Source organism: Chiloscyllium plagiosum, unplaced genomic scaffold (assembly GCF_037043375.1).
Source record: "Chiloscyllium plagiosum isolate Xiang-an unplaced genomic scaffold, Cpla_swu_hap1 HiC_scaffold_5, whole genome shotgun sequence".
NCBI classification, from domain to species: Eukaryota; Metazoa; Chordata; class Chondrichthyes; order Orectolobiformes; family Hemiscylliidae; genus Chiloscyllium; species Chiloscyllium plagiosum.
In genome coordinates this window covers 113155215-113181945 of record NW_028270143.1, presented here as the reverse complement: position 1 = coordinate 113181945, position 26731 = coordinate 113155215, and the positions used below count along the sequence as shown (strand labels likewise).

The window sequence follows — 26731 nt, the reverse complement described above, 5'->3', positions numbered from 1 at the left end:
TGTCTTAAACAAATTAAAGCTCAATGTAACTGTACAAAACCAATACATCCAGGCATGAGACATACATCAGCTTGCAAATCTAAACCAACTTGAAACAAAGCTTTGTCTCTAAGTGAAAGAACTTTTCCTCAAAATATAAGCTTACATAAGCCTGAGCCATAAAAGCAACCATCAAGTTGCTCAACTGGACTCACCATGTAAACACAGTGTCTACAAGATCGAACCAGATGCTTGGAATACTGCAGCGAGGACCTCAGCTCCTCTCTCCCCAAAGCCTGTCCACGATCTACAAGTCAGGAGTGTGACCGAATGCTTCCCAATCGTTTGAACATGTGCAGCCCCAACAACACACCAGAAGCTGAACATCATCCAGGGCTAAACTGCTGCCTTGCTTGGCATCACATCCACAAACATCCACTCCCTCCACCTGGTAGCAGCAGTGTGTGCTGTCGAAAAGATGCACAGGCAACACAAGGAATGTCAGACAGATGTGAATCCCATTATCCCCGACTAGCAGTCAGCAGACAGCTGGCTGGCGCATTTCTTGGCATTCTTACATTCTTCCCAGGCTCTCTATGTGCCGTATAATTTTCAATCTTCTTTTTGTGTTGTGGATTATCGCAGTCTAATTGCTACAAGTGGTTATAATTGATGTCATTATAATATTGCCAATGAGCCCTTCTGCATTAGTGTACTTACAAGGCTGCATTAAGGCCTTGTACACAACCCATTATGACCCAACAATGATACCTTGAAACATTTAAGGTGCACAGTTACATTGCTCATAGACCGACTGGCACTATTCCCCTTCAAACTGCTCCTTGTAGATGCTTCTTGAGAATAAAACTATATCCAGAATAAATTGTTCTGTGCACTGCTGTAATAAATTGCACACCAAGTGTGTCACATTGTACAGTAAACTGTCCTTGCTTTTTTGAATGAATTCACAGAGAAAACTTCTAATTGTTGGAAGAAACAAAATTAACATTCCCTGAACAGGTTTTATTATTATTACGATATGGTTGTCTGGGTTTTGGTGTAAGTTTTCAATTTTTCTAGTAGTCCCTGAAATTCAGGAGGGTGCTTGCCACCAGTGTGCAGCCCATGGTAAATATTTTGGTTTTAATTTGGTGGATCACAGTTCTCTCCGACCAGGAAACTTTTCAACTCTGCGCACTTGCCATATGTGTACTATTTTCGAAGGATTTGCTGGTAGGTACTCAGCCAGTTTGGGCGGTCATCAATGCACCCTCCATCAGATCTTGAGATGAGCGTTGGCAGTGGAGGTTCTCACTCAGAAGCAGGTCGTGTTACCCACTTTGGGACACAAAACCTTGTCTCCTCACTTTGTTGCAGTTAGACGTTTGGGGTGGCTCAGTTGTCAGCACTGCTGCCACACAACGCCAAGGACCTTGATTCAATTCTGCCCCTCAGGCAACTGTCCGTGTGGAGTTAGCACATTCTCCCCGCGTCTGTGTGGGTTTCTTCTGCATGCTCTAGTTTCATAGAACATAGACTCAGAACATAGAAAAGTACAGCACAGAACAGGCCCTTTGGCCCATGATGTTGTGCTGAGGTTTAATCCTAATGTAAAATAAAACAACTTAGTCTACGCACCCCTCAATTCACTGCAATCCATGTACATGTCCAGCAGTCGCAAAAATGTCCCTAATGACTCTGCTTCCACCACCACAGCTGGCAACGCATTCCATGCATTCATAACTCTCTGTGTAAAGAACCATTCTCTGACGTCTCCTTTATACCTTTCTCCTAATATCTTCAAACTATGACCCCTCGTGCCAGTCAATCCTGCCCTGGGGAAAAGTCCCTGGCTATTGACTCTATCTATTCCTCTCATTATTTTGCATACCTCGATCAGGTCACCTCCCTTCCTCCTTCCCTCCAGAGAAAAAAGTCCGAGCTCGGTCAATCTCTCCTCATTAGGCAAGCCCTCCAGTCCAGGCAGCATCCTGGTAAACCTTCTTTGCACCCTCTCCAAAAGCCCTGTATCTTTCCTACAGTAGGGCGACCAGAACTGAACACAATATTCCAAGTGTGGTCTCACCAGGGCTGCACGAAAACCTCGCGGCTCTTAAACTCGATCCCCCTGTTAATGAAAGCCAAAACACCATATGCTTCCTTAACAACCCTATCCACTTGGATGGCAACTTTGAGGCATCTATGCACTTGAATACCAAGACCCCTCTGTTCCTCCACACTGCCAAGAATCCTGTCTTTAATCCTATATTCAGCATTCAAGTTTGACCTTCCAAAATGCATCACTTCGCATTTATCCAGGTTGGTCTCCATTTGCCATTTCTGTATCCTGTCTATGTCGCGCTGCAGCCTGCAGTAGCCCTCGATACTATCAACGACACCTCCAAACTTTGTGTCATCTGCAAATTTAGTAACTCACCCCTCAACCTCCTCATCCAAGTCATTTATAAAAACTACAAAGAGCAGAGGCCCAAGAACAAAGCCCTGCGGGACCCACTCAACACTGTCCTCCAGGCAGAATACTTTCCATCTACAACCAATTTTTGCCTTCTGTCAGCCAACCAATTCTGAATCCAGATAGCCAAATCTCCCTGTGTCCCGTACTTCCTGACTTTATGAATGACCCTACCATTGGGAACCTTATCAAATGCCTTGCTGAAGTCCAGATACCCCACGTCTTCTGCTCAAACTTCATCAACCTGTCTCATCACCTCCTCAAAGAACTCAATAAGATTTGTGAGGCATGACCTGCCCCTCACAAGGCCATGCTGACTGCCTTCCATCACGCTATGCCTTGCCAAATAGTCATAAATCCTATCCCTCAGAATTCTTTCCAAAACATTGCTGACCACAGACATAAGACTGACTGGTCTGTAATTGCCAGGGATTTCCCTATCCCCTATCTTGAAAAGAGGAACAACATTCACCTCCTTCCAATCCTCCGGTACGACTCCCGTGTAGAGTGAGGAGGCAAAGATCTTCGCCAGTAGCTTAGCAACCTCCTTTCTCGCTTCCCGGAGCAGCCTAGGATAAATCCGGTCTGGTCCTGGGGACTTATCAATCTTAATGTTTGCCAAAATTTCCAGCACATCAACTTCATCAATCTTGATCTGTTCAAGCCTGTATCCTATCTCCTCAAAGTTCTCATTCACAACAAGTTCCCTTTCCTTAGTGAAAACTGAAGCAAAAAACTCATTTAGGGTTTCCACTATCTGCTCAGACTCCACGCACAAGTTCCCAATGCTATCCCTGACCGGCCCTACCTTCTCTCTGATCATTCTCTTATTCCTCACGTATGAGTAAAATGCCTTTGGGTTCTCCCTAATCCGTCCTGCCAATCCTTTTTCATGCCCCCTCCTGGCTCTCCACAGTCCATTTCTGAGCACCTTTCTAGCAAGCCTGTAATCCTCTAAAGCTGTGCTAGATCCTTGCTTCCTCCACCTTACGTAAGCTGCCTCCTTCCTTTTGATGAGAAGTTCCTCTTTTCTCGTCATCCAAGGTTCCTTAATCTTACCCCTTCTTACCTGTCTCAGAGGAACAAATTTGTGCATCACTTGCAACAACTGCTCCTTAAATAGTCTCCACATGTCTGCTGTGCCCTCTCTGTGGAACAATTGCTCCCAGGCTGCACTTCTCAACTCCTGCCTGATAGCATCATAATTTCCTTTTCCCCAATTAAATATCTTCCCTTGGTAAGGATTCTGGGTAATCCAAGATGGAGGATGGGAAAAATTTCTGGCTGTAAGACTGCTCCTTTTTTTTGAGATATTTTAGGTGTTGGAGGTGATTTCCTCGAATTCCAGGAGCAGCAATTACTATTTTATATGCTGTTGCATTGTTTTGGAACTTTGGAAAAAGAAAAGTCAAAACAACAGCAGTTTAAAAGGGAGAAGAGCAGACAAAGGAAGCACATGGTGAGGGAGAGAGAGAGAAAGAGAGAGAGAGAACCTGCACAGTTACCGCCTTTGCTGTTGAATTTGTGTATTGCTGGACATCGGAGTGCATTTGGGAAAATTAACAAACAGTGAAATTCACAACTAATCTTGGAGGAACTGTTGGGCGAAGTTCACAGCACAGAATCAGATAAGTTAATTGTTGTTTTAAGTCTGTCCAAGAGAAAGGCTGCAGTAGTGAGTATAGTGGATTCTTTCTTGATTCTATGTTTTTGGAGATAAGTCTCTTGATTAAACTTAAAATATAAGCCATAGCTATTAATTTAACCTGGGGTTTGTAGAGGAATAAGACAGTGTTATTTTCTGGATCTGTAGATTGTGAGGGAGCAAAAATGGCCTTTGCAGTGATATGTACTTCTTGTCAGATGTGGGAGTTTAAAGAGAGTTTAAGGGTTACTGCGGATTATATCTGCTAGAAATGCTGTTGGATGCGAATCTTATCAGATCGAGTGGATCGGTTGGAGAGACGGATAGAAGCGATGAGGAATTTGCAGCAGCAACAGTATGTGATGGATGGCAGTTATAGGAAGGGGGAAAGTCTCAGATACAGTCATACAGATGGGTTAACTCCAGGAAGGGTGAGAGAGGTCGGCACCTAGGGCAGGAGTCTTTTGTGGATACACCCATTTCAACCAGGTATGCTGTTTTGGAAAATGTAGGGGGTGATGGATTCTCAGGGGAACATAGCACGAACAGCCAAGTTTCTTCTGTTGAGACTGACTCTAATGCAATGAGGGGTACGTCGGCTTCCAAGAGATCAATTGTGTTAGGGGATTCTGTAGTCAGAGGTACAGACAGACAGATTTTCCTGTCAGGGTGAAAGGGAAGGCTGGTAGGTGTAGGGAATGCTGGATGACTAAAGAAATTAAGGGTTTAGTTAAGAAAAAGAAGGAAGCATATGTCAGGTATAGGCAGGATAGATCAAGTGAATCCTTAGAAGAGTATAAAGAAAGTAGGAGTATACTTAAGAGGGAAATCAGGAGGGCAAAACGGGGACATGAGACAGTTTTGGCAAATAGAATTAAGGAGAATCCAAAGTGTCTTTACGAACATATTAAGGACAAAAGGGTAACTAGGGAGAGAATAGGGCCCCTCAAAGATCAGCAAGGCGGCCTTTGTGTGGAGCCACAGAAAATGGGGGAGATACTAATTGAATATTTTGCATCAGTATTTAGTGTGAAAAGGATATGGAAGATATAGACTGGAGGGAAATAGATGGTGACATCTTGCAAAATGTCCAGATTACAGAGGAGGAAGTGCTGAATGTCTTGAAATGGATAAAGTGGATAAATCCCCAGGACCTGATCAGGTGTACCCGAGAACTCTGTGGGAAGCTAGAGAAGTGATTGCTGGGCCTCTTGCTGAGATATTTGCATCATCGATAGTCACAGGTGAGGTGCAAGAATTCTGGAGGTTGGCAAAACGTGGTGCCACTGTTTAAGAGGGTGGTAAAGACAAGCCAAGAAACTATAGACCAGTGAGCCTGACCTCGGTGGTGGGCAAGTTGTTGGAGGGAATCCTGAGGGACAGGATGTACATGTATTTGGAAAGGCAAGGACTGATTAGGGATAGTCAACATGGCTTTGTGCGTGGAAAATCATGTCTCACAAACTTGATTGAGAATTTTGAAGAAGTAACAAAGAAGATTTATGCGGGCAGAGCAGTAGATGTGATTTATATGGACTTCAGTAAGGTGTTCGACAAGGTTCCCCATGGGAGACTGATTAGCAAGGTTAGATCTCATGGAATACAGGGAGAACTATCCATTTGGATACAGAACTGGCTCAAAGGTAGAAGACAGAGGGTTGTGGTGGAGGGTTGTTTTTCAGACTGGAGGCCTGTGACCAGTGGAGTGCCACAAGGATCGGTGCTGGGTCCTCTACTTTTTGTCATTTACATAAATGAATTGGATGCGAGCATAAGAGGTTAGTAAGTTAGTAAGTTTGCAGATGACACCAAAATTGGAGGTGTAGTGGACAGCGAAGAGGGTTTCCTCAGATTACAACAGGAAATGGACCAGATGAATCAGTGGGCTGAGAAGTGGTAGATGGAGTTTAATTCAGACAAATGCGAGGTGCTGCATTTTGGGAAAGCAAATCTTAGCAGGACTTATACACTTAATGGTAAGGTCCCCAGAGAGTGTTGCTAAACAAAGAGACCTTGGAGTGCAGGTTCATAGCTCCTTGAAAGTGGAGTCGCAGGTAGATAGGATAGTGAAGAAGGCGTTTGGTATGCTTTCCTTTATTGGTCAGAGTATTGAGTACAGGATTTGGGAGGTCATGTTGCAGCTGTACAGGACATTGGTTAAGTCACTGTTGGAATATTGCGTGCAATTCTGGTCTCCTTCCTATCGGAAATATGTTGTGAAACTTGAAAGGGTTCAGAAAAAATTGACAAGGGTGTTGCCAGGGTTGGAGGATCTGAGCTACAGGGAGAGGCTGAAGAGGCTGGGGCTGTTTTCCCTGGGGCGTCAGAGGCTGAGGGGAGACCTTATAGAGGTTTACAAAATTATGAGGGGCTTGGATAGGATAAATAGACAAATTATTTTCCCTGGGGTCGGAACTAGAGGGCATAGGTTTAGGGTGAGAGGGGAAAGATATAAAAGAGACCTAAGGAGCAACCTTTTCACACAGAGTGTGGTACATGTATGGAATGAGCTGCCAGAGGATGTGGTGGAAGCTGGTACAATTGCAACATTTAAGAGGCGTTTAGATGGATATATGAATAGGAAGGGTTTGGAGGGATATGGGCCAGGTGCTGGCAGGTGGGACTAGATTGGGTTGGGATATCTGGTCGGCATGGACGGGTTGGAACGAAGGGTCTGTTTTCATGCTGTACATCTCTATGACTCTATAACTGCTCCTTTCCCTCTCCAAGGCAATGGTAAATGTGAGGCAGTTGTGATCACTGTCACCAAAGTGTTCTCCCACCGCAAGATCTCACACCTGTCCTGGCTCATTGCCGAGCACCAAATCCAAAATGGCCTCTCCCCTCGTCGGTCTGTCTGCATCCTGAGTACGAAAACCCTCCTGAATACACCTGACAAAAATGGCTCCATCCAAACCATCGGCACTAAGGAGGTTCCAGTCGATACTGGGAAAGTTGAAATCACCCATAACAACAATCCTGCTACATCTGCATTTTCCAAAATCTGCCCACCTATGAGTTCTTCAATCTCTCTACTGGTATTAGAGGGTCTGTAGAAACCCCCAATGTGGTGGCTGTTCTCTTGCTGTTCCTAACTTCCACCCATACTGACTCTGTAGACAAGCCTACCTCAACAACCTTCATTTCTGTAGCTGTGATGCACTCTCTGACTAGCAATGCTACACCCCTTCCTCTTTTCCCACCCTCCCTGTTCTTTTTAAACATTCTAACCCCTGGAACATCAAGCAACCATTCCTGCCCCTGTGAAACCCCCGTCTCTGTTGTGGCCACAACATTGTAGCCCCAAGTACTGATCCATGCTCTAAGTTCTTCACTCTTATTTCAGACCCTCCTTGCTTCAACGCAGACACACTTCAACTGCTCCCTTTGTTTCATTGAGTAAGAAACCTTCCTGATAGATTCACTACATCCTGTCACTGCCCTGTCTGCAACTGACCCCCCTCTCAGATATGTAGCTCTGATTCCCACTCTCCTGCCAAACTAGTTTAAACCCTCCCGAACCACACGAGCAAATCTCCCACCCAAGACATTTATGCCCCTCCAGTTCAGGTGCAACCCGTCCTTCAAGTACAGGTCCCACCTTCCCCAGAAGGTATCCCAATGGTCTAGGTATCTGAAGCCCTCCCTCCTGCACCAGCCTCGCAGCCACGTGTTAAGCTGCATTTGCTGACTGTTCCTCACCTCACTATCCCATGGCACCGATCGCAAACCTGAGATCACTACTCTACTTGTCCTGCTCTTCAGCTTCCAACCTAACTCTCTGTAGTCACTTTTCAGATCCTCAAGCCCTTTCCTGGCAATGTCATTGGTGCCAATATGCTGGTTACTCACCGAACCACCTTCAGAATCCTGTAAATCCAATCGGTGACATCCCGGATCCTGGCACCGGGGAGGCAACATACCTTCCGGGAGTTGCGTTCCTGTCCACAAAATCTCCTGTCAATCCGTCTGACTATTGAGTCCCCTACCACTAGTGCTTTTCTATTCTCCCCACTTCCCTTCTGAGCCTCAGTGCCAAAGACCTGACAACTATGGCTTTCCCCTGGTAAGCCGTGACCACCAGCAGTATCTAAAACGGTATACTTATTGCTAAGGGGAACGGCCACAGGGGATCCCTGCCCTATCTGTTGGTTCCCTTTCCTCCCCCTGACTGTAACCCAGCTGTCCTTATCCTGTGTCTGAGGAGTGACCATCTCCCGGTACATCCTCTCAATTTCTCCCTCAGCCTCTCAGATGATCCATAGTTCATCCAGCTCCAGCTCCAGTTCCCTAACTCGGTTTGCGGGGATCTGGAGTTGCCTGCACTTCCCGCAGATGTAGTCGGCAGAGACATGTGAAGTGTCTCTCACCTGCCACATTCTGCAGGGGGAACATGCAACTGCCTTAACATCCATACCCCACTACTCTGAAAGCCCACACAGGACTAAACAAAGGAAGAGAAGAAAAAAATGAGAAACCTGAAAACTTAACCGCATTTACAGACTCTTAGCAAGGTTAGAGGAGGTGTGTGGGAAGGAGGCCCTACTGTGTAGGGTCTCTGGTTTAGATCTCACCCACTTAAAAACTTCCTGGCAGCCCTCGTTTCTCTCCTCCCTCCCTCCTCGCTGCTCTGTTCAAAAAAACGTTTTTTACTCACCTTCCCGGCAGTCTTTTGCTCCTCCCTCGCACCTCTCGGCAAATGGAGGCCCTGACGCCTGAGGTAAGTTTTTTAAACTGGTATACTCACCTTCCCATCAGTCCTTCCCTCCTCCCTCAGCAAATGGAGGGGTGAAATGACAAATGATTTAAACTTTAGTGAGGAGTTAGATACAGGGACTCTGGTGTGACTATTGTACAAGTGGAGTTTTAAATACTATACTAGAAGAAATGTATTGTACAAGAGCTGCTTTGTCTCTGCTCACTTTATAAAGCAATGTTTTGAGATTCATGGGATTACGTATTTACAGGTCTTCAAATTTATTTATTCTGTTTTATCTTTGTATTTGTTAACAAGTTTCTGTTCTGTTGTGAAAACAAAATCTTCAGCATTGTGCGCTTATGTCCAGTGAGAGACCACTCCATTAATACCGAAACAAAACAAAATAAAATATGATCTATTAACCCAGGTTTCAGTCTGGGATTGACTTATCTGGTAATAACATGAGCTGCGATCATAAAACTGTAATGACTTCAGGAACTGAGTATCCCCAGTGAGTGTCAACAAACAAGTGATTGATAAAAAAAAAAGTGCAGCTTAACTGTACTGTTGACCATCCCTTACATTATTTTACTGATGATAGAGAGTAAATGGATGTGGCAGTAATTTTCCAGGTTGGGTTTATCTTGCCTATTAGGTACAGGACATACCGAAGCAATTTTGCAAAGATGCTACCATTGTACCTGCAAACTTGGCTGAGGGAGCAGCAGGTTCTGGAGCACAAGTCTTCAGTTCTATTGCTGGAACGTTGCCAGGGCCCATAACCTTTACAGCATCCCACGCCTTCAGCTATTTCTTGATATCTTTTTTGTTTGGACATCTATGATGTTAAATCCTTTTTAAAAACAAAACTAAAACTGCGAATATAGGAAATCAGAAGTAAAAACAAAAATCACTGGCAGGTCTGGAAGCTCCCGTGGAGAGAAAAACTGAGTTAATGTCTCAGGTCTAGAACCTTCCACCAGAGTGGTCCCTACTTCCTCTAAATCTAGGTGACAGCAGGAGAAGCTGTTCTTGCAACTGAGAATCGTGGGTAACTCTCACCCATTAATATCCCAGTCCCTCTTCAAGTTTAGGTTCTGCATTCATTAAAAACGGAAGGATGCCCAGCTTTGAGATGACCAAATATGGCAAGTAGAATTTACTTTCAAATTAGCCAACAATTGCAGCAAATGTGGTATCCATGGTAACATCTGCTGGTCTATGCGCCACATATTTTCAGGACGATATGTTCAAAGTGGGGTTTCCTTGCCAGAAAACTTCAACTGTTTGTGACATCCCTGATTGCTATTTTTACTGATCCTGTCTGATATAGCATAGGGAGCTCCAGATGGTGCGTTTCTCTTTTTGCTGATTATACTTTCTAATGATTTATGGTTTGTAACATTCTGCTGGTGGATTAAGGAGAAATGTCTTTCCATTCTCTTGAAGTGCCAAGTAGGCTACACAATGGTGCCAACACACATGCAGGGCCAAGTCTCCACAAAGTGATGGGAGTCTTGGCGGGTCAGTTAGAGAGCTTGCTAGAGACCAGTTCTCTTGAAGAGTCCCTGGATTCAAGACATTGATTCCCTCTCCACAGATATTGTGCTTCTCCAGCAGCTTCTGTCTACTTTGAAGTTTGTTTACCAATTACAAGCCTATTCGGCATGTATCTTCCTGCATTTTGGTCCATTTTGTGCTACTTTTGAAGCTGTATTTTCGATTCCTGAACCCAAAATATCCACATTCGAATAGCTACGGTATGGAAAGAGGCCATTCGGCCCATCGAGTCTGCACCAACCCTCTGAGGTGCGTCCCACCAAGACCTAGCCCCTGACCCTATCCTCGTAACCCTGCATTTACCCTGACTAATCTACCTAACCTGGACATCTCTCGACACTACGGGGCAATTTACTAGGGCCAGTCTCCCTCACCTGCATATCTTTAGACTTGTTAGTGGTGAACCAACTCTAATGTCTGTGGGATACCATTTCCCACCTTTAACCTCCAGCTTGAATCCACACTCATTGACTCTGGCCTGTGGCTGCCTGGGTTTCCTGTATTTACAGTTTTAGTTTTGTTTTTAAAAAGGATTTAACATCATAGAAGTCCAAACAAAAAATATATCAAGAAATGGCTGAAGGCGTGGGATGCTGTAAAGGCTATGGGCCCTGACAATGTTCCAGCAATAGAACTGAAGACTTGTGCTCCAGAACCTGCTGCTCCCTCAGCCAACTGCAGGTACAATGGTTGCATTTTTGCAAAATTGCTTAGGTATGTCCTGTATCTAAGAGGTAAGACAAACCCAACCTGGAAAATTACTGCCACATCCATTTACTCTCTATCATCAGTAAAATGATGTAAGGGATGGTCAACAGTACAGTTAAGCTGCACTTTTTTTTATCAATCACTTGTTTGTTGACACTCACTGGAGATACTCAGTTTCTGGCTGCTTGGGTTAGAGCAAGATTTGTACTCTGTCTTCTAGGAAGGGAATGATGGACATAAACTACACCTCAGTGACTTGCAGTCATAATGCCCAGTGACTCTCAGTGTATGTACAAAGGAGAGTTGGAGGGTTGCCTGCTTTCAGATGAGACGTTGAACTAAGGTCCCAGTCACCTTCTCAGATCAACATGAGGGATTCCACTGCACTATTTCAAGTAAAAGCAGGAGCGATATTTTCTGATTGTCCGCCTAGCTTTTACCTTTCAAACACATGTCACTAAAACTAATAATTTGAGGATTAACTGTCCTGCTGTTGGGGTTTGCAAATTGGCTGCTACATATCCCTGAATTGCACACCAAAAGCATGTTAATTGGCCCGAAGTTCCTTTGCAACACTCTCAGGCCATGATAGGTGCCATATAAATGCAACTCCCATTTTTCAATCTTGAAGAAAACAATCATAATACCACTGACAAGATGGGCTGAATGGTTGCCTAATGCCAGCACCATTCTGGGCTAATACATGAAATGGCTGGGTTGTCTTATGAGGAAAGGTTGGACAGGCTGTGCTCAAATCCATTGGAGGCAGTGGGATTGAAACAGATGCATTTCTGAGGGGTCTTGACAGGATGGATTTAGAAAGGATGTTTCCTTTTGTAGCAGAATTTAGGATGGGAGGTCAGTGTTTAAAAATAAGAGGTTCCCGCTTGAAGGCAGAAGTGAGGAAATTTTCTCTTCTCTGCGGTCCATAAGTCTTTGGAACATGTTTCCTGAAATGATGGGGGCAGCAGAGTGTTTGAATATTCCTATGACAGAAGGGGATAGATCCTTGAGGTAAGGCAGAAGGTTACCGCAGTAGTTGGAGGTGAATGGTACAATAAGATCAGCCATGCTTTTATGAAGTGGTAGGGCAGGCTTGAGAGGGGAATAGCCCATCATGCTCCCAATACGTACGATTGAATGTACATGAACTAGGAAATTCATATTCTAATATTAAACCATGAGGCACGCAAGAATACTATGCCTTAAAATAAGCAAAGGCAAACGTTTAACCAATCAGTACATATATAGTCACCAATATTAGTCTTAATATAGAAACATAGAGAATAGGAGCAGGAGTAGGCCATTCGGCCCTTTGAGCCTGCTATGCCATTTAGTTTGATCATGGCTGATCATCCAACTCCATTCCCTGTTTTCTTGACATAGACTTAGATCCTTTTAGCACTAAGAACTATATCTAAACTCTTTTTTGAAAACATTCAGTGTTTTGGCCTCAATTGCTGTCTGTGGCAGAGAATTCCACAAGCTCCTCCTGTCTGAGTGAAGTCATTTCCCCTCAGCTCAGTCCGAAATAGGCTACTCCATATCGTTCCACTGTGACCCTTAGTTCTGCTGTTGACCCCTGGTATTGATCTTCTACATGCTCACCTTGGAACTGCTCAAAAAGTAAATGGCAAGTCTGATGAAGGGATTGCAGGGTCTTGAGGGATTTAAGGACCTTTTCTGTACACGTTTTCTAATCTTGTCAACTCACCTTGCCCATAGGAGCAGGCCAGATTACACTCCGAAAATGAAAGTATTTGAGTCAAAAATCTAAAAGACATAGCAGAAAGTAAATTTTGTTTTATCTCAAACTATTTGATAATAAAACAGTCGCAGAACAGGTGTTGCATTGTGAGTGATATGGAAATCATTCACTGAAGCATTAATCTAATGTTGACTTACATGTTAGGTTTCAAGTTAACATCTTTCTCATTCACTCTTTTGCTATCTGTGGTAACTTTGTTATCCTCGATACAGAGAATGGTACAGAGAGACTTGAATGATGTTAACTAGTGCGCATTCACACATTAATGTGTCTGTTTGTTTTCCTTTCCAGACTCATCGGCATTCTTTTACAGCCTACTACACCCTGTGTAATTTAGAGACTTGGTAAGTAATAAACTCTTATTATTTCCCGTGTGCAACTGATTTGCCGCTATGCTGGGCTGAGTGTATTTGATCTTTGAGCTAGTTTCAGACTGAAGCAGTATCAGTAACAGGCACAACACAAGCTTGTGAGATGGGAATGTACAATAATACAAGGTCATATATATCACAACCAAGGTGTGAATTGGAATCGAAAACAATGCACACTTTGAATTGATGTGAATCACTGTTTCTGGCTCTCAATTTACGTGTTGGATTCAAATTGGAGTTTTTAGAAATGAAGGCAATTTGTGATGAAGTCAAGGTATTACATGACAAAAATATATTATTTACAAATATATCTGTTTACAACCCACCTACTACCCACCTTGCGTCTTGCCACCCCATACAGAGGAGTCTAAGTGAGCAAGATCCACCAGCTAACATTCTATGGATTAAGGAATGGGAAATATAGAAAGTAAGGGCAGATGTAGGCCATTCGGCCCATTGAGTGTTCTGCCATTCAATAAAATCATAGCTGATCATCCAACTCAGTATCCTGTTCCTACTTTCCCTTTGATCACTTTAACCCAAAGGATAATATACTGAGTTCCTTGCTGTGGTTCTGTTCGCCGAGCTGGAAGTTTTTGTTGCAAACGTTTCGTCCCCTGGCTAGGCGACATCATCAGTGCTTGGGAGCCTCCTGCGAAGCGCTTCTTAGTAGCCACACACGCAGACAACAAGCAACATGAATTCGACTGGGACAACACTACTATCATAGGGCAAGCCAGACAGAGAACAGCCAGGGAATTCCTAGAGGCATGGCATTCATCCACAAACTCCATCAACAAACACATCGACCTGGACCCAATATACCAACCACTACAGCGGACAGCTGAAACTGACAACCGGAAGCGGCAGGGACAGACCACTATAAACACCGGAGGAAACATCAAAGAAGCGCTTCGCAGGAGGCTCCCAAGCACTGATGATGTCACCTAGCCAGGGGACGAAACGTTTGCAACAAAAACTTGCAGCTCGGCGAGCAGAACCACAGCAATGAGCACCCGAGCTACAAATCTTCGCACAAACTTTGAATACTGAGTTCCTTTTGAATACATCTCCGAACATTCAGTAGAAGATGCAAAGTCACTGATAAGTTATGCAGGTTAAACCCCATGTGTCGAATGGCAGACATTGAACTATCACCAGGAGAGTGGTTCTTGATTAGCAGGTTCAGGGCATGTCAGGGCTCCTGTGCAGAGAATGGAATGGATTCCTTGCAGGAAGCAATGTGTGAGGACATGTACTTGAGGTAACCGTGGGAGTCAATGGGCTGGTAATGGATGTACATGGACAGCCTACCCCCAGACGTGGAAACAGAAGTTTTGAAGGAGGGAAGGAAAGACTCAGAGATGGACTAGATAAAGGTGAGAGCAGGGTGGAAATTGGTAACAAAGTTGATTAATTTTTCCAATTCTTGATGAGAGTAGGAAACAGCACTATGGACACCAATGGATTCGGAGAAAGCGTTGTGGGTGAGGGTCCGGGTTGGACCGGAACAACGAATGGTCCGCATCCCCCACAAGGAGACAGGGTTTACTGGTGCCCATAGCCAAAGCTTTGAAGACAAAGTTGTTCAAAGTGAGAACTAGCTCAGTCAGGTGAAGGAAGTGGTGGTGGTTGGAGACTGTTCTTTTCAAGGAGGAAGTGATGAGCCTTAGGACCATCCGAATGGGGAAATGGTTGTGTAGAGGGATCGCACATTCATAGCGAAGAGGACATTGGGGAAACAGCCTTAAAGCATCAGAAGAATCACAAATTAAGTGGAAAGAGGCTGGACAATTGGAAGGAAATAGAGTCAAGTGAGGAAGAAGTAAGTCCAATGGGGTAGGTACAGACTGAAACAGCGGATCTGCCAGAGCATTCCTGTTTTTGGATTTTGGGAAGGAGGTAGAAGTGGGCTGTATTTGTTTGGAGGACTGTGAGGTGGAAAGCTGTAGAGGGGAGAGCTCCAGAGGAGAATGAGGTCCTCACCATTAATCTTCAATCCATTGATGTTCCAAGGTATCAGGTCAAACACGGGGCGAGGAAATCTCCCATTGATGACCACATAGCATCCTCCCCTGGCTGACAACTCGCCATGTGGTCCTCCATGTCAAACACTACTTGGAGGAAGCACTGAGGGTGGAGAGGGCGCAAAATGTACACTGGGGGTGGGGGCGGGGGGTGCGTGGGGGGGGGGGGGGGTGACTTCAATAACCACCACGAAGTGTAGCTCAGCAACAACATTACTGATCGAGCTGGTTGCGGCAGGTGGTGAGGGAAAAATATACTTGACCTCATCCTTACCCAACTAGCCGCTGCAGATGCATTTGTCCATGACAGTATCAGGAAGAGCAACCACCTTGTGGAGACAAAGTCCTTCCTTCACATTGGAAATAACCTCCATTTGGTGAGTAACACCATTACTATACTAAATGGGACAGACTTCAAACAGATCGAGCAACTCAACACCGAGCATCTATGAGGCATTGTGGGCTATCAGCAGCAGCAGAATTGTACTCCAACACAATCTGTAACCTCATGGGCTGGTGAATCCACCTTTTCAACTATTATGTTAAGCCAGGGGATCAACCCTGGTTCAATAGAGAGTGCAGGAGGGCATGCCAGGAGCAGCCCAGGCACACCGAAAAATGAGGTATCAACCTGGTGAAACTACCAAACAGGACTACTTGCATGCCAAGCAGCATAAGCAACAAGTGATAAACAGAGCTAAGTGATCCCAAAACCGACGGATCAGATCTAAGCTCTGCCGACTCCCCACATTCAATTGTGAATGATGGTGGACAATGCCCATCCTCAATGATAAGGGAGCCCAGTACATCAGTGCAAAACGTAAGGCTGATGCATTTGTAACAATCTTCAGTCAGAAGTGCCGAGTGGACCATCCGATGCTACCTGAACAGCCGTGCTTTTCCAGCACGACTCTAATCTAGAATCTGGTTTCCAGCAGTCATTGTTTTTATCAAGAAACGGTTGGAGACACTGGATACTATAAAAGCTACGGGCCCTGATAACATTCCAATAATAGTACTGAAGACTTGTGATCCAGAACTTGCCGGTCCCCTAGCCAAGCTGTTCCAGTACAGTTACAACACTGGCATCTACCTGACAATGTGGAAAATTGACCAGGTACATCCTCTATAAAAAGCAGGACAAATCCAACCTGGCCAATTATCGCCCCATCAGTCTATTTTCAATCATCAGTAAAGTGATGGAAGGTGTCATCAACAGTGCTATCAAGCAGCACCTGCTCAGTGACGCTCAGCTTGGGTTCCACCAGGGCCACTCAGCTCCTGACCTCATTGCAGCCTTGGGTCAAATATGGACAAAAGAGCTGAATTCCAGTGGTGAGGAGAGAGTGACAGTCCTGGACATCAAGCTGCATTTGACCTAGTGTGGCACCAAAGAACCTCAGCAAAACTGGAATCAATGGGTATTGGGGGCAAACTCTCCACACAGGAAGGTGGTCGTGGTTGTCAGAGGTCAGTCATCTCAGCACTAGGACATCTCTGCAGGAGTTCCTCAGGGTAGTGTCCTAGACCCAATCATCTTCAGCTACTTCATCAATGACCTTCCCTCCATCAGAAGGTCAAAAGTGGGGATGTTTGATTGTGATTGCACAATGTTCAGTACCATTCATGTCTCCTCAGATACTGAAGCTGTCTGTGTTTAAATGCAACAAAACCTGAACAATATCCAGACATGGGTTGATAAATGGCAAGTAACTTTCAGCCCTTGACATTTAAAGGCATTACCATCATTGAATCCCCACTATCATCTTGAGTGTTACCATTGACCAGAAGCAGAACTGAACCAGCCTATAAATACTGTGATAGTAAGAACACGTAAGAGGCTAGGAGTACTGTAGCAAGCAATTCACTTGACTCCCCAGAGTCAGTCTGCCATCGACAAGGCACAAGTCAGGAGTGTGAGGGAATACTCCCCTCTTGCCTGGATGAGTGCAGCCCCAAGTATATCCAAAAAGCTTGACACCATCCAGAACGCAACATTCAGTTTATTGGCGTCACATCTATGAATAATCACTCCCTCCGACACCGCTGCTCAGGAGTAGCAGTGTGTACTATCTACAAGATGCACTTCATAAATTCACCAAGACCCCTTAGCAGCACCTTCAAAATCTTTGACCACTGCCATCTAGAAGGACATGGATAGCAGATACATGGGAACACTACCTTCGAAAATACTCAACATCCTGACTTTGATTGAATTACTTCACCATCACTGAGTTAAAATTCTGGAACCCCCCTCCCTAAAGGCATTATGGGTCAAGCCACACCAAATAACTGTGGTGGTTAAAGAAGGCAGATCACCACAATATTCTCTATGCTAACCCGTGATGAGCAATAAATGCTGGCTCAACCATCAACGTCCACAGCTCCCTTTTCTCTCTGAGTAGCTGGCAGCTCTCAGGGCCAATGTCCACAGTACTGGGGACTTCATGGTTTGGAAAGCCAGAGACTGGCCTGTTAAGTGCCTGAGGACATTTGCTTCTCATGGGGCCTCCTCCTAAAAATGCAGCACAGGAAGCTCCCACAGAGTCCATACCAGGAATAAACAATGATGGGGAAGATGAAAAATGGGAGTGTTGAATGATGGGAACGAAGAAAGATCAGGGTAATGAAAGATCAACCTGATGAAAGATCGGGATAATGAATGATCAGGGTGATGAGAGATGGGGGTGTTGAAAATTGGGGGTGATGAATGATAGGGGTGATGCGAGATGGGGGTGATTAATGATTTAGCTTTACTTTAGAGGTGAAGGTGAGGGAAACAGTTAATTAAAATGGAAGTAAATTGACAATGACAATCTGCAGTGCTGGTGCTTCAATGAAGCAAGTGCCTGTGAGTTGCTCATGAATTCAGTGCGTGCATTTTTGGGTAGTGGCTCAGTGGTTAGCACTGCTGCCTCACAGCACTGGGACCTGGGTTCAGTCCCAGCCTTGAGCAAATGCCTGTGTGGAGTTTGCACATTTTCTCCACGTCTGCGTGGGTTTCCACTTGGTGTCCTCCCACAGATGTGCGGGTTGCTTGGATTGGCCATGCTAAATTGCCCATAGTGCCCAGGGATGTGTAGGTTAGCCTTGGCAAATGCAGGATTACAAGAACAGGGTAAGGAGGTGAGTCAGGGTGGGATGGACTTCAAAGGTCAGTTTGGACTTGTTGGGCTGAATAGCCTGTTTCCGCACTGTAAGGATTCTGCACAAAAAAGATTGAAGCCCAAAAGTTCAGGAGTTGGAGGTTTGAAATTGTTGCTTTAATAACTTGGGGTGAAACGATTTTAAAGGATGCTGAAGTTCTACAGAGGGAACAAGGATAGCAAGGAATACAAAGAAATGGTGAGAGGTGCCCTTCACAGTGACTGAAACATTGGGAATACAAAGGTCACAGAGGATCGCAACATCAATGGGATGGTCAAGAATATGCTTTGTCGAGTTGATAATGGACGGAGAGATTTACAGTTGATTTCAGGAAGTAGATTGCAAGTGGATATGAGATGGAGATTAAAGCACTCAAGAGTGGGAGTCACTTAGTGTAAAAGCAGCAAGTTATCTCAGTGAAAAATTCCATATCACTGATGGAAGACAAACGTTTTGTAGGAGAGATGAGGCTCGGGGAACAAAGTGAGGTGCTTGAAGAACGTGACGATGCCAGAGAGGCAGGAGATTCCCAAAGTAGAGAATTTGATGATATTTATACCTTTCGGTGGGCTGACTGTATGAGGAGGACATTGTCATTGCTGGCTCCTAGTGCCCACACTGCATAGAGAGGCTGACAGGAGAGGAGGAGGAGGAGACAATTATGATTATTGCTCATCATGAGCTGATGATGAATGTCTGGGAAAGCTCTTTGGAAGATGCCAGGAGAGACACAGAGAATATGGGTCTATTCGTAAGGCATTGAAACCCGGAGCTGCAGCAGTAATTGGGTTAGTTTGGGAGATTTTCATGGGCTTGCCATTTCAGTGCCTGAAGGGTTAGTTGCACCGCTGCAGAAAGAAAATATTGAGATAGCCATGCCACCTGCTGGTGATACAAAGGTATTAAACCAGTGACTGTTTTCAACTGGAGAATGAACAGCGCCTACAGCAAGGCGTGCTCTTTATGAATGAGTCTAATTCTTTACACCACTACCATACTCCATTCCAAAGTCAGAAGGTTATGGAACTAAGCTAGGGTTCGAATACGTGGTCTCTCAGTTGATGGCGAACTAGAAATAATGATTGTATGTATTAATTGATCACTTAGGCAAAAGTGAGGACTGCAGATGCTGGAAATCAGAGTCTAGATCAGAGTGATGCTGGAAAAGCACAGCAGTCAGGCAGCATCCGAGGAGCAGGAAAATCAACATTTCGGGCAGGAGCCCTTCATCAGGAATGAGGCAGGGAGCCTCCAGGATGGAGAGATAAATGGAGGGGGGTGGGGCTGGGGAGAAGGTAGCAAAGAGTACAATAAGTGAATGGGGGTGGGGATCAAGGTAATAGGTCAGAGAGGAGAGTGGAGTGAATAGGTGGGAAGGAAGATTGGCAGGTAGGATAGGTCAAGAGGATGGTGCTGAGCGGGAAAGTTGGAACTGAGGTAAGGTGGAGGGGGAGGAATGAGGAAACTGGTGAAGGTGCAGGTGAAACTTTGATGGATGTGGAACGCTCCTTTGGGGTCTTGGATGGAGGTGAGGGAGGAGGTGTGGGCACAGGTTTTGCAATTCCTGCGGTAGCAGGGGAAGGTGCCAGGATGGGAGGGTGGGTTTTTGGGGGGCATGGACCTGACCAGGTAGTCACAGAGGGAATGGTCTTTGCAGAAGGCGGAAAGGGGTGGGGAGGGAAATCTATTCCTGGTGGTGGGGTTTTCCGAAATTAAAACAATGAGCTAACACCATTATTAGATTAGATTCTCTACAGTATGGAAACAGGCCCTTCAGCTCAACAAGTCCACACCAACCCTCCAAAGAGTAACCCACCCATCCCCATTCCCCTATTTAGCCCTGACTAATGCACTTATCACTACGGGCAATTTAGCATGGCCAATTCACCTGACCTGCACATCTTCAGATTGGGGGAGGAAACCAGAGCACCCGGAGGAAACCCATGCAGACACGGGGAGAATGTGCAAACTCCACACAGACAGTCACCCAAGGCTGCAATCAAACCCAGGTCTCTTGCACTATAAGACAGCAGTGCTAACCACTGAGCTACCATGCCACCCAAGGTTATAGGAGGTTCCAGAACTAGACTTGATGACATCACTTGCAAGGAGGTTGTATGGTTATAAAACGAAGAATGCCTTTGATTTTTATGGCATTTTTCTTAACTCTGGATGATAACCAAGCAATCTGAGCTAGACACGAGCTGAACCTGGATATATCCAGGTTTGAGCTGATGAGTCACAGTACAATCTGCAGCACGGGAGTGGCAGATAATGAGCATTCAAAACAAGAGAGGTTCTGGTTGAACCTCACAGCCTAAACATCACCATCTTGGGGGTGAGAGAAGAGCAGGGTGGGGGGCGGGGATGGGGGTTACAGATTTATCATTGATATGAACACTGAAGTCCACAGCCTGACTTCCAAAAGCCTCTGCCCTCTCTCACCTGTGGAGTGCAATGGAATATTGCCCACTCACCCAAATGGGCGAGGCTGGGGCCATCACCATTTGAGATAAAGGGCACAAGTTTTAGAGGGGACGTGAGGAAAAGCTTTTTCACCCAGGGGGTGGTGGGAATCTGGGACTCACTGTCTGTAAGTGTGGGAGAGGTAGAAACCCTCATAACATTGAAGCAGTATTTAGATACGCAGTTGCACGCCAAGGTATTTAAGGCCAAGTGCTGGAAAATGGGATTAGAATAGGTGGGTATGATTTGGAAGTGCCAGTGTTGGACTGGAGTGTACTAAAGTTAAAAATCACACAATACCAGGTTATAGTCCAACAGGTTTAATTGGAAGCACACTAGCTTTTGGAGCACTGCTCCATCATCAGGTAATTGTGGAGTATAAGACACAGAATTTATAGGAAAAGTTTACAGTGTGATGTAACTGAAATTATATGTTGAAATGCATTATCTGAGATGACATGGCACTCATTGTTAAAGTTCACTTGAGAATGTAACTTTTAAAAAAAAGTTCTGGGATTAATAGATGAAACCACATGGTCATTCAAAAAGATGGGAGACTTAATGAACAATCCAGATCCTTTTCAATATATCTTTTCAGTTGCATCACACTGTACACTTTTGCTATAAATTCTGTGTCTTACAATCTTATTGTCCACAATCACCTGATGAAGGAGTGATGCTTCCAACACTAGTGCTTCCAAATAAACCTGTTGGACTCTAACCCGGTGTTATGTGATTTTTAACTTAATAATTAAGAAGTTATTGTTGGGCCGAAGATCTGTTTTCTGTTCTGTAGACCTCTATGACTGTATGACTTGGGAAGCTCAGGTGGTCAGCAGAGTAGTTTACCCAATTGATGCCCCCGCCTCTAGATGGTATGTGTGCCCCCATCTGTCATTGCCATGTAGTGGCTATAACATGTGCAATCTGCAAGGTGCACAGCAGCAACTCCTTGCCCCCCTCTAATCTCCACCTTACTAGCCCATGTCACCTGGAGGCTTCCCTTGGTCTTGTCGTCCCCACGTGCAACAGATTTTAACAAAAAGGCAACAATCGGAAGATGTTAAGATGTAGCGTAGAAGAGTGAAAACGGCTGGGAGTCCAAGGAAGAGTTCTGTTCATGAACTCTACAACCACACAGGAGTGTTAGCGAGGGCTCTTCCACTGCTCACTGCTCCAACACAGCCCAGCTCCCAAGTACCCTGGCCTCTCACTGAGAGAGGAAGAGGAGTCGACAGCCAGATTGCTGAGCTCCAATGATTGATTTAGTCCCTAAATTACAGACATCCCAGGATCAGGAATGGTTGACAACCAACAGCTCACTTTATGGAAGTGTAAAGAAATATATACAGTGAACCGCAGAGAAATGGATCCATCAACAGATTTGTGAAATGTCCTGAGCTCAGCATCACTTCTCACTGAAGTGGGCTCGCCCGTGCCTAGGATTGGAGGGGAGTTTTTCTTAAGATTCATGGCTGGGCCAGCATTTATTGCCGGTCCCTGGTTCCCTTGACAAGGTGGCAGTGAGCTGCTTTCTTGAACTGCTGCAGTCCATGTGCTGTAGGTAGACCCACAATGCCCTTAGGGAGGATATTCTAGGTATTTCACCCAGCCACAGTGAAGAGACAGCGGATAAATTTCCAAGACAGGATGGTGAGTGTCTTCAAGGGGAACTTGCAAGGGATAATGTTCCCATAGCACTGCTGCCCTTCTCCTTGGTAATGGTCATGAGTTTAGAAGGTCTGTCTCAGAAGCCCTGGTAGATTTCTGCAGCGCATCTTGTAGATAGTACACACAGTTGGTACACACAGTTGGTACTCAGCATTGTTGTAGAGGAGGTGAATATTTGTGGCTGAGGTGCCAAACAAGCGGGCTGCTATATCCTGAATAGTGACAAACTTCTTGAGTGTTGTTGGAGCTGCACCCATCTACTCAAGTGAAGAGTATTCCATCACATTCCTACACAGATGGTGGGCAGCGTTTTGGGAGTCAGGAGGTGAGTAATTTGCTGCAGAATTCCTAACCTTTGACCTACTGTTGTAGCCACAGTATTTATATGGCTCGTCCTGGTCAATGGATGTCAATGGTGGGAGCTTTGATGATGGTAATGCCATTGAATATCAAGGAACAAAGGTCCAATTCTGTCTTGTTCTCAAATACCAGCCTGCTTTATCCTCTCCTTGTTAGGAAGCTGCAGTCCCCAAGGACACTTTGAATGCCATGATTACCAGTCAAGTATTGAATAAGAGATAAACACAGAGAATACTGGAGAAACTCAGCAAACCTGGCTGCATCCGTGCAGAGAGAAACAAAGTTAATGTTTTGAGTCTGGTTAGGTAGATCTTCATGTTTGTTTCAGATTTCCAGCATCTGTACTATTTCACTGTTAAATGAATAAGGGACTCTTGGATATCCTGAATCTGACATTAGAATTAGAATATTAACCTTTCTTGTCATATATTTTCAATGAGAGTCTATATGTCGCCAATTACAGCACTGACGTAGATACAAAAGTACTAGGCACAGCTTCTTTAGTTACAAGATCTTAGACAATACTACGATAAAATATCCAGCATTATAGAAATAAAGTTCAGTACAACAGACCACGCTGGCACCTAGCTTCCACTCTGCATGGGGCCCTGGCTCTACACCATGCTGGCAACAAACCACACCAGGAGGCCATTGTGGGAGGCTGAGAGGTCACCACCCCATGCTGGGGGTCACTGCACCAGGCCAGAAGTCACCACGCCAGGTCGGGAGGTACTGGCTAACCATTATAACCATCCATTCCCTGCCTATGGCATTAACAGATATTGTCACTGTTTTAAACATTCGGGGGGATTAACATTCAAAGCAGAGTTTGTGTTCCCTGTACAGTGGTATTAAAGTCTGACGTACTAATTTTTTCCAGGCTCATTTAGACAAATCATAAGAAACAGGAGTCTGAAGGAAAATAAATGTAGATCAAAACCTTTGTCAATTTCTGCTTCACTCAATGACAGCCTCTGTAATTGGAGATTTGAAAATGCTTGCTTCTGAGTATTCCTGGATTGTCTCTAGAGGGGTGAGTGAATAATGTTTGCTGCCAGTTCTGAAGAAGAGTTGAAACGTTAAATTTATTTCTCGCTCCACAGACTCGGCCATACCTCTGCTGAGTTGCTCCAGCATTCTGTGTTTGTTTCAGATTTTCAGTATCTGCAGCACTTTGCTCTCGTGGGCCTTATAAAATACTCGAGTAATCAGAATCTGACCATTTTTTTTTACCTTGCTATTTCCTTCTGATACAGGGAGCACCTTACCTTGAATCCACCCGAGGTTAGGGATGCGGAACTGCTGTATGCAGGCTGGGGAGTCAAAGGCCAACAGCTGGTGAGAACATGTTTTACTCATTCGTGCAGAGCTATTTGTGTTTCCTTAGCATCTCCCAGGGCTCTACCAACAACTCTGAGTCAAAGTGAAGTTTTAAAATGTTCGGGGAAATTGATAGTTCCATCATCAAATGAATTTAGATTTTCTTCCTATCCAGGTTTGTAATGTTCAGTTTGACATTTGGAGAAGAGTTTCAGGTTAAAAGTGTAGAGTGTGATAACTGCAAAGGGCACTGAATGTCCAAAGCATTGTAGCTGCTTCCATGATTGAAAATGTAGTTCGTGCCCTCTCACTCTACTTTTGTATTGGCCAACATTAATTCATTTCTGACATTTGACTGAATCCCTATGTATGAACATTGCTCCTCTGTTATCAGCCAAATGCAATACTGTGTGGCTTGGCTTTTCAATCCAGTCTCCAGTTAACTCACAGGCAGACAGTGCAGGTTCGATCTTTCCGCCATTTTTGGGTGATGGCCAACGTTATTAGCATCAGTGTTTAAGGTGATTATACACAGTCATAGAGACGTACAGCACAGAAACGGATGGTGGGCGGCGCAGTGGTTAGCACTGCTGCCTCACAGCGCCAGAGACCCGGGTTCAATTCCCGCCTCATGCGACTGACTGTGTGGAGTGTGCACATTCTCCCTGTGTCTGCGTGGGTTTCCTCCCACTGTACAAAAATGTGCAGGTTAGGTGAATTGGCCATGCTGAATTGCCTGTACTGTTAAGTGATGGGGCAAATGTCGGGGAATGGGTATGGGTCGGTTGCGGTTTAGTGGGTCAGTGTGGACTTGTTGGACCGAAGGGCCTGTTTCCACACTGTAAATAATCTAATCTAAACCCTTCCATCCAACTTGTCCATGCTGACCAGATATCCAAAATTAATCTAGTCCCATTTGCCAGCACTTGGCCCATATCCTTCTCAACCCTTCCTATTCATATACCCATCTTGATGCCTGCGTCACTTCCTCTGGCAGCTCATTCCATACACTCACCACCCTCTGTGAGAAAATGTTGGCCCCTGAGGTCCCTTTTATATCTTTCTCCTCTCACCCTAAACCTATGCCCTCTAGTTCTGGACTCCCCTAACCTGGGGAATAGACCTTGACTATTCATCCTATTCAGTCAATCATAAAATGTTTTGAACACTTTATAGATACTGCATCATTCCTAATTCAGATACAAAGGAACCTCGATTGTCCGAACGAGATGGGTGGGCACTATTTCGCTCGGATAATTGATTATTCGGTTAATCGATTCAATGCCTTTCCTCTGGGAGTTTTTTATTAAATCTGCTCCCTGTTCAGGAGACTAAGCAGCAGCACACAGTACGCAAGCCCCCGCCCCCACCTCCCAACCCCTTCCGCCCCCAACCCGCCCCTCCAACACCACCCCCCACCTGCCCCCCAACCTCATCCAACACTGCCCCCGCTCACCCCCAAACCCCTCCAGCACCCCCTCCACCTGGCCCCCAACCCCATCCAACACTGCCCCCGCTCACCCCCAAACCCCTCCAGCAGCCCCCCCCCCAACCTGGCACCCAACCCCATCCAACACTGCCCCCGCTCACCCCCAAACCCCTCCAACACCACCCCCCACCCGAACCCCAACTCTCGCCAACCCCGCCCCCCCGCCCACTCTCCCAAAACCTTGTCCAACACCACACCCACCCCTGCCCCAAAACCCGTCCAACACTGTTACCCGGAAGGGCTTTTACCCGACAGGTCGATTTTCCTGCTCCTCGGATGCTGCCTGACCTGCTGTACTTTTCCAGCACCACTCTAACCTAGACTCTGGTTTCCAGCATCTGCAGCCCTTGTTTTTAACCCTACTGTGAATCCTCTTGCGAGGATGCCTACCTTGAAGAAGTTCTCCTCCTCTCTCTACAAGAATCTCAGTGAGTCTCTCTCTCACTGCAACTCCCAGGTCATCTCCTCTGCCCTGAAGCTCCTCAACCATGTCCTGAATCAGACTCGCTAGGTTAGTAAGTTTGTTGATGGCACAAAGGTTGGTGGAGTTGTGGATAGTGTGGAGGGCTGCTGTAGGTTGCATCGAGACATTGACAGGATACAGGACTGGGCTGATAATTGGCAGATGGAGTTCAACCTGGAAAAATGTGAAGCCATTCACTTTGGAAGGTTGAATTTGAATGCAGAATACTGGGTTAAAGACAGGATTCTTGGCAGTGTGGAGGAAGAAGGGCTTATGCCCGAAACATCGATTCTCCTGCTCCTCGGATGCTGCCTGGCCTGCTGTGTTTTTCCAGCACCACATTTTTCAACAGTGTGGAGGAATAAAGGGATCTTGGGGTCCATGTTCATTGCAGAAATGTCTGTCATGTGGGGGGATAATTTTAAGGAGATTGAAGGAATGTTTAGGAGAGATGTCAGAGGTAGGTTCCTTACTCAGAAACTAGTGGGTGCACTGCCAGCCGTGGTAGTAGAGTCAGATACACTAGGGACATTTAAGCAACTCTTGGAGAGGTATATGGAAGTTAGTACAAGGAAGGTTATGGAG

General features: G+C 45.4%; 1 protein-coding gene across 5 annotated transcripts in view; it reads left to right on the top strand.

Annotated features, from left to right (window-relative positions):
- The window catches only part of dpp6a (dipeptidyl-peptidase 6a), a 1528415-nt gene that overhangs the window by 1232456 nt on the left and 269228 nt on the right, over positions 1–26731 (top strand). For all 5 annotated transcript variants that reach the window (XM_043690726.2, XM_043690729.2, XM_043690724.2 and 2 more), the window contains exons 6-7: positions 13124–13176; positions 24131–24212. In XM_043690726.2, coding sequence (XP_043546661.2) covers positions 13124–13176; positions 24131–24212 — 135 coding nt within the window. The remainder of the gene's footprint in view (positions 1–13123; positions 13177–24130; positions 24213–26731) is intronic.